This window comes from Aegilops tauschii, chromosome 6 (assembly GCF_002575655.3).
Source record: "Aegilops tauschii subsp. strangulata cultivar AL8/78 chromosome 6, Aet v6.0, whole genome shotgun sequence".
In the NCBI taxonomy this organism is placed as follows: Eukaryota; Viridiplantae; Streptophyta; class Magnoliopsida; order Poales; family Poaceae; genus Aegilops; species Aegilops tauschii.
In genome coordinates this window covers 38,405,013-38,413,163 of record NC_053040.3, presented here as the reverse complement: position 1 = coordinate 38,413,163, position 8,151 = coordinate 38,405,013, and the positions used below count along the sequence as shown (strand labels likewise).

At 46.8% G+C, this 8,151-nt stretch overlaps 1 protein-coding gene across 1 annotated transcript; it reads right to left on the bottom strand.

Annotated features, from left to right (window-relative positions):
- Nucleotides 1–2,856: 2,856 nt before the first annotated feature.
- Nucleotides 2,857–7,266, bottom strand: LOC141025774 (uncharacterized). The gene is made up of 3 exons (XM_073501696.1): nt 6,162–7,266; nt 3,756–4,852; nt 2,857–3,570 (listed from the first exon to the last, which is right to left on the bottom strand). Exons 1-3 carry the CDS (start codon nt 7,264–7,266, stop codon nt 2,857–2,859), a joined length of 2,916 nt encoding a protein of 971 aa, XP_073357797.1.
- Between the last annotated feature and the right edge of the window lie 885 nt (nt 7,267–8,151).

Genomic DNA, 8,151 nt, shown 5'->3' with positions numbered 1-8,151 from the left:
TTGCGCAGCTTGGCTTCCAACCTCTCCGGTGTATCTAGGCGCATCTTTTGGGTGGGCTTGGGGGCTTTATGCTGGTCCCTGTGGACAACTAGGAACAAATTTACTATAGAGCACGTGTTTCCGGCTAAACCGGCCGACTGCTTATTTAAATCGTATGCTTTCCTGCAGCAGTGGAAATCATTGACTAAGGTCGACGACCAAGAGGCGCTCTCTATGCTGATCTACAAAATCCGGACGACGGCGTCTCAGTTATGCAGACATGAGCAGGATGCTTGATTGCTTCTTATGGGCTGGATGCTTTAGCTTTAGTTGGATCTTTCTCTTCCGGCCTGCGTGCCGTGTACTGGCGAGGGAGCCATGTACCTGACTTTATCCTCCGTCGTCTCGCCCAGCGTTGGGGCTTGGGTGTGTTTGGTACTTTTCTGTGATGCTGTTGCTACCTTGCCTTATGACTTTATTTATAAAGTCGGGCGTATGCCTTTTCTCTAAAAAAAAACCCATACAATAAAACAAGGCTCTGAGATGGCTGCGCCAGCATGGCCGGACGCTGGATTAATTCCCTGGCGCAGCCCCAGTTTTGCTTTAGTTTTCTCTTTGTTTTATTTTTTCCTTTTGTGCCCTTCCCCGGACCCTGTGCAAGCGGGAGCTACGTGCACCGGGCTGCCTTTTTAATTTTTTTCTTTTGTGTTTTGTTTCTGTTTTATTGAGTTTCAGCCTCTTGAACTTTTGGGTCATCTTGCCGTTTCTTCTAATGCAGAACGTCACACATTTGGGTGCATGTTTGAGGAAAAAACAATGGATACCAAGATTGGCAAATTCTTTCTGTGATAGTTGAACTAAATTTCATTGTTGCCTGTGTATTGATGTATGCGAATTGCGAAATAATGCAGCTGTACATGCCTTTGCTACTAATCAAGTCAGGTTGTTCGCTTGTGACAATCGCCGACATTGTGTTGTTCTGAAACCAGCATTAGTGGCATGCTAGTTCGTGCCTCATCACATGAATTGTATGAGGTAGCTGCAGTTTATTTCTCAAGATAAGATGAGATTATTTACCAACTGTGACAGTAGATATGGTTTTGTTTGTGTATCCTTAATGTTGTATAAATAGTATCTTGTTGATGCCTCCTCATATCCATTTGGCTTTTCATTTGAATGTCATTGGTTGCTTGACTTCTTATGCTTGCAGAAACAAGCATTGGTGGTGGACATGATGGAGCTGATCTCTTGCACAGCACATAAGATGATTTTCCGGTTAGATATGCTATGTGATGTACTAGTTGAGTAGGTAAGCTTATCTTTTGCATGTATGTTTAGGTATCTGAGCTATTCTTAAAAAGATGCATTGATTCCCTTTTTACTGTTATGTAATTTCTCGAGTACCAAATTGCAAGCAAGGACTCTTAAGATTTTCTCTACACTCTTTGCTCTGCTGGTTTGTCATTACCCACCTAGCCACCTCATATCATGCTTTGGTGCCAGGCTAAATCTTGAATCTTTTCTCCGGGCCCTGCTTTCTCATTCCTTCCTCAGCAGCTCTCCATTCCGTTCCCCGTGCCCTTAAATTGCTGATCTTCTACAATCTCTCTACTGAATGTGCTCTTTTGTTTGCCCTCACTTCCATTCAGCCTCCTTGCTTACGCTTTACCTCCTACAGTGTACTCCCTAAGTTCTTGCTGGTAGTGGGTGGGCTCCCTCTAGCCCCTCCATTGACTCGCAGTTTAGGACCATTCCTCATTCCCTATTTGTGCAAATATCGATGCCTGCTCAGAGATGAAAAAAATGCTCTTTTTTTTCTTAGCCAGATGAGAATGCTTTCACGCTAGGTGGTAGTAAATGAACTACTAATCCTTTGTTGTGCTTCCGGGATATATTTCTATTTTGCCTTTGCTCTTGCTGAATTGCCTTTAACTTCTGTTTTTTCTGTTCATGGGTCTATCATGCCCTAGTGTGATCTGAATGTTGTCCCGTCTTCATAAGTGATTGATAACTGCTAATGCATCTGGTTTCAAATTCCTTTTTTTACGCGGACTTATAGGTGTGCCATTTCACTTTGCTGCTTATTTTGGATCATTGTGATAGCTAGTAGTGAACTAATTAATGATTGTCACAATACTTTAAGAGCACGCCTTCGTTAAACTTATACTACTGTCTATCTTCTTAACTGCAGTCACTGTGGTTTTATGGATGATTATTCTTGTTTTAGCCTGTTTGGTTAAACATTTTCTCAGCATGCAACTAGTTATCCAGCAAACCTGTAATTGGCCATTGGCCACTAATACAATTTGGCTGGTCCAAACTATTGGTAGTATGCTTTGTGTGGTGTATGTGGAGGAACGTCGTACCCATCCTGGGCGACGGTTGCGTGTTTATATAGCCAGGTCGCGACCTCCTGGTATAGCGTACAGAGTTGGTTCAGATTACAACTTGGAGAAGAAGAGATAAAAGAGGTTACAAAGATAAACGCATATGAGCTAGGATCCTAGTCTATCTTCGGTTGGAATCCTCCTGGCGATAGTTATCTCCAACAACTCTGAACCTGTCACGTAGGATGCTGGCGTGACCAATGTTACGTTCAACACCCTCCCTTAATCACAACTTGGTCAAGTTGAGATTACGCTTGAACTCTTCAAAATTTCGTGTGGGCAAAGCTTTGGTGAATCCATCTGCAACCTGATCACGAGAATGAATGAACCGAATTTCCAACTGCTTGTTTGCAACTCGTTCTCTAACAAAGTGGAAATCAATCTCAATGTGTTTTGTCCTTGCATGAAAGACAGGGTTAGCAGACATATAAGTAGCACCAAGATTATCACACCATAAACATGAAGCTTGAGTAGTCTTCACACCAAGCTCTCATAGCATAGACTGGACCCAAATAATTTCAGCTGTGGCATTTGCCAAGGCCTTGTACTCAGCTTCAGTACTGGACCTTGATACAGTGGCTTGTTTCTTTGCACACCATGATATTAAGTTTGGACCAAAGAATACTGCAAAACCACCAGTAGATCGTCTATCATCTAAACATCCTGCCCAGTCAGAATCAGAAAATGCACTAACAAGTGTAGATGAAGACTTGTTGAAAGTGAGGCCAAGATTAACTGTATCTTTCACATATCTCACTATACGTTTAGCAGCTGTCCAATGAGTTGTAGTGGGTGCATGAAGAAACTGACAAACCTTATTTACTGCAAATGAAAGATCAGGTCTTGTCAAGGTTAGATACTGAAGTGCACCTACCAAGCTTCTGTACCTGGTACTGTCATCTTGACCCAAGAGCTTTCCTTCTGTAAGTGACAATTTTTCTATGCTGGACAGTGGAGTTGGTGAAGATTTACATCCCTGTAACCCAACTCTTCTTACCAGATCTGTGGCATACTTTTCCTGAGAGAGATGAAGACTGTTGCCTTGTTTCTTGACTTCAATCCCTAGGAAGAAATGCAAGTCACCCAGATCCTTGAGAGCAAACTCAGCATTTAAATCCTTCAACAGTCCTGATATAGCCTCATTAGATGAGCTTGTGACAATAATATCATCAACATATATAAGAACGAATATGGATGTTTTCAACTTGTTGTAAATAAACAAGGATGTGTCAGACTTAGAAGGAACAAAGCCAAGAGTTTGCAATTTGTGACTTAGTCTGGAGTACCACGCCCTGGGAGCTTGTTTGAGTCCATATAATGCTTTATCAAGCTTGCACACACGAAAGGTTTGTTCTTGTTCTCAAAACCAGGAGGTTGTTTCATATATACTTCCTCTTCCGGAACGCCATGCAGGAACGCATTCTGTACATCTAGCTGTCGAAGGCTCCATCCCCTGGAAACAGCAATAGAGAGCACAAGACGAATGGTTGCAGCTTTAACAACTGGACTAAAGGTGTCCTCATAGTCAATGTCATACCGTTGTTTAAAGCCCTTTGCAACAAGTCTGGCTTTGTAGCGATCAATGGTTCCATCAGCCTTCTTTTTGATTCTAAAAACCCACTTGCAATCAATTAAATTTTTACCTTGCCATGGGGGAACCAGATGCCATGTTTTATTTTTCACGAGTGCCATGTGTTCTTCTTCCATGGCTGTCTTCCACTTCTTATCACTGAGCGCCTCTCCAAGAGTACTAGGTTCATCTGTATAGCAAACTAGACTGAACTTTGTTAACTGTTTATAGTTTACTGGTTTGGTTACCCCTTTTTGAAGACGTGTTCGTGGAGCAGCAGACAGAGAGGTTGGTGCAGAAGATCCTGCTGCTGTAGCGACAGGACTTGCATATCCCGAGGCTGATCCCGTGGCATCCCCCGCGTCGCTACCGGCCGAGCCGGACGGATCGTCTGTGCCGACACGGAGTGGAGGTGTTGGAGAGGCAGCTGGATCAGGCGCAGAAGATCCTGGGCCGCGGGACACGTCCGGCGCAGGCCCATCATGGCTCAATGATGAGGCGGACCCAGGTGGAATCGCACCGGATAGCGCGCACTGGGCCGAATCCACCCGGGAATCCGCGCCTGTCTCCTGGCGGCGGACGTAGTGGCGGGGCCCATCAGCAGGCCAGCGAGCCTCGGTGCGCCGCGTGGGGGCGTCCGAGTTGAGCGGGCTGGACGGGTCGCCCGCGCCCGTGGTGGCACGCCGTGTGGCAGGCGCGGGGCCGCCGCTGGGCCGGCTGGCAGGCGACGCGGAGACCCGCGCGCTGCCCCCAGGCGGCAGCTCGGATCCCGAAGGAGATCCGCTGGCAGGCTGCGGTGGAATTGATCCCGAGGCGGATCTGTCCCCCAGCCCTGGACACATAAAATGTTGCATATTTGGCAGATTTTCTTCACTGTTTTGGATGTTTGCTGCACCATTTTCTCCGTAGTTCTCATCTGCATCATCATAAAACTCATGCAAAGGGTTATGATCATTAGTCAGCAGTGAATCATTACAATCATTATCCCCATGAGAGATGCCCGTAAGACTGGATGGTAGAAGGAGAATTTCTTTTCGAAGGAGTGCACCGGCATTAGGATGAAGTTCAGAGAAGGGAAATTTTGTCTCATCAAATACGACGTCGCCAGAAATATAAACGCGACCAGTGGAGATGTCAAGACACTTGACACCCTTGTGTTGAGCACTATAGCCAAGGAATGCACATTGCTTTGAGCGAAACATGAGCTTGCGATTGTTGTATGGTCGGAGATTTGGCCAACAAGCGCAACCAAACACATGAAGGGTTGTATAGTCGGGTTTGGTGTGAAGAAGACGCTCAATGGGAGTTTCATAGTTGATGACACGGCTAGGGAGCATATTTATAATATGTACCGCAGCAAGAAAAGCCTCGTCCCAAAACTTTAGAGGCATAGAGGCGCCGGCCAAAAGAGCTAGACCGACTTCAACGATGTGTCTGTGTTTGCGTTCAGCAGACCCATTCTGTTGATGAGCGTGAGGACATGACACGTGATGAGATATGCCAATTTTCTGGAAAAACGAGTTTAGTTTCTCGTACTCCCCTCCCCAATCAGATTGGAGAGCAAGGATTTTGCAATCAAACTGGCGCTCAACGAGAGCTTGGAAGTTCAGAAACACTTGAAACACATCGGACCTTTTCTTAAGAAGATAGATCCATGAAAACTTGCTATAATCATCTATGAAACTCACATAATATGTGTGCCTACCAACAGAGGAGGGGGCAGGCCCCCACACATCAGAAAACACAAGTTGTAAAGGCTTGGTGGAAATGCTGGTAGAAACTGGATAAGGTAATTGATGGCTTTTAGCCTTTTGACAAGAATCACAAACTGTTTCAACATCACGCTCTCCAACATACGGGAGCTTATTTTTCCTAAGCAATCGCTCAACTAAAGAAAAAGATGCATGTCCTAAACGATCGTGCCATCGTGTTGAAGACACTTTGGTGGCACTGAAAACTTGTTTATTGAATCTTCTAATCTCCGAAATCAGGGGGTAAAGCCCACGAACGCATCTACCTCGATATAGCACCTTCTTCGTTGCCTGATCCTTGATCAAAAAGAAATAAGGGTGAAACTCAAGGAAGACATGGTTGTCAATGGCAATGCGATGAACGGAAAGAAGACTTTTTGAAGCACTAGGGACATGCAAAATTTTCCTAATGTGAATTTTTCTATGAGGGGTTTTAATGATCGATTGAGTGACCAACGTGACTAATTTTCATACCTTCTCCACTTGCTGTGTGGATGTGATCTTTGCCACGGTACTTGTCGCGCATGGTCACCTTTTCCAGCTCACCGGTGATGTGGTTCGTGGCGCCGCTGTCGACGTACCAGTTGGTGTCGACGCCGTAGGAGCCATCAGCGACTCCGGCCACCTTCTCGTCCTGGGAGGAGTCATCTTCATCCTCCTCAAAACGATACCAGCAATCCTTCGCCGAGTGTCCCGGCTTGCCATAGATTTGGCACCTGATTGCATCAGGGCGCGATCTGTTGTTGGAGGAGTTGTTGCGCCGGCCTCGGTTGTTGGTGGAGGAAGGCCGGCCGCCACGTGTGTTGTTGGCGCCGCTGCTGTTGCCGTTGCCAGCGCCCCTGCCCTTGCCGTTTCGAGGCGGCCTGCGGTAGCGAGAGCCTCCGCCCCGGCCGTGAGTGACGACGTTGGCCGAGGACTTGAAGCCACCTCCCGCGCCAGCTCCTTGGAAGAGAGCCACCCGCTGGTCGAAGTTGCTCATTTGCCTGAACAGCTCGTCGAGGGTGACCGGGGTAGTGCGGGCGTCGAGGGCAGACACCAATGGCTGGTACTCCATGTCAAGCGCGTTGAGGATGTACGAGATTAACTCATCGTCCTTCAACGGCTTGCCAGCCGCGGCGAGCTCATCAGCGAGTCCCCGCATGTGTGCGAAGAAGGTGGCCACCGATTGCGTTCCTTTCTGCGCATTGGTGAGGGCGGCGCGGATGTTGTTGATGCGGGACAGCGACGTCGACGAGAACATGCTCGCCAGCGCTGTCCAGAGCTCGCGTGCATGCGCGATGGAGGTGACCTGCACTAGCACCTCTTTGGACAGGTTATTCAGAAGATAACCGAGTACCTGCTGATCCTCTCGGAACCAGACGGCGTGGAGTGGATTTGGGATGGTTTCCTCCTTTCCATCCTTGTCCTTGCTGACGACGAACTCGGCCGGCTCCGCCATGCTTCCATCAACGTACCCGAAGACTCCAGCTCCTCTCAGCTGCGGCGTGATCTGAGTGCGCCATAGGACATAGTTGGTGCGGGTGAGGCGCTCGGTGATCTGGCCAGAGAGGGGAGAGGAGGCGGCGGTGGATGAGGCCATGGCAGGAAGCTACGGTGGAGAGGAGGAAAGCTAGATGGGAAGAGTTATGCTCTGTATACCATGTGGAGGAACGTCGTACCCATCCTGGGCGACGGTTGCGTGTTTATATAGCCAGGTCGCGACCTCCTGGTATAGCGGACAGAGTTGGGTCAGATTACAACTTGGAGAAGAAGAGATAAAAGAGGTTACAAAGATAAACGCATATGAGCTAGGATCCTAGTCTATCTTCGGTTGGAATCCTCCTGGCGATAGTTATCTCCAACAACTCTGAACTTGTCACGTAGGATGCTGGCGTGACCAATGTTACGTTCAACAGTGTATAATTTCTTCAATTTTGGCCACTATTTATGTTTAATACTTCAATTTTGGCAGGACTAGAATCACCATAAAAAATGATTCTATCACTAATGCCGGGTTTTTTAAATTTTACAAACATATTATTATTAAAGTAGTGGTGAATGTATCGAAACTGCTCCACACACGATACTTCTGCCCGAGCTGTGCACGACTTGCAAATCCAGTGGCTAGTGCCCTTCTCACTCATATGCATGTCCGGCTGGATTCAATCTTTGTGTGTGAATCGTTCAAAATTTGCCGTGTGCATAGCATGACTCTGAATGTATTGCTTGATGGCCTAGAGAGTAAAAAAATAACGATCATGTTGGACTGAAGGAAGTCTCAGGTATAGTAAGATGCATGATCCCTTGCTAGAGGCTTGTACTGCAAGAATTTGATGAAAATCGTTTTGTCAGTGACTAGCTAGCCCTTGCATTCCTAAAAAGTATGCCCAAGAGTTAGAAACCTGCTATCCTACTCCATGAGCCTCTACGCATACGAGTGTTGCCAAAAACTTACAATATTAGAAGTTGAAGGTGTGCTACTACA

What these genes read in the sequence shown, in the direction of transcription:
- LOC141025774 (XM_073501696.1), bottom strand. Translation starts at nt 7,266, where the DNA reads ATGGCCTCATCCACCGCCGCCTCCTCTCCCCTCTCTGGCCAGATCACC. An exon ending in CCACACAGCAAGTGGAGAAG is followed by an intron (nt 4,853 to 6,161) that starts GTATGAAAATTA and finishes ATGATGATGCAG; the next exon opens with ATGAGAACTACGGAGAAAAT. An exon ending in ATGGCGTTCCGGAAGAGGAA is followed by an intron (nt 3,571 to 3,755) that starts GTATATATGAAA and finishes ATTTACAACAAG; the next exon opens with TTGAAAACATCCATATTCGT.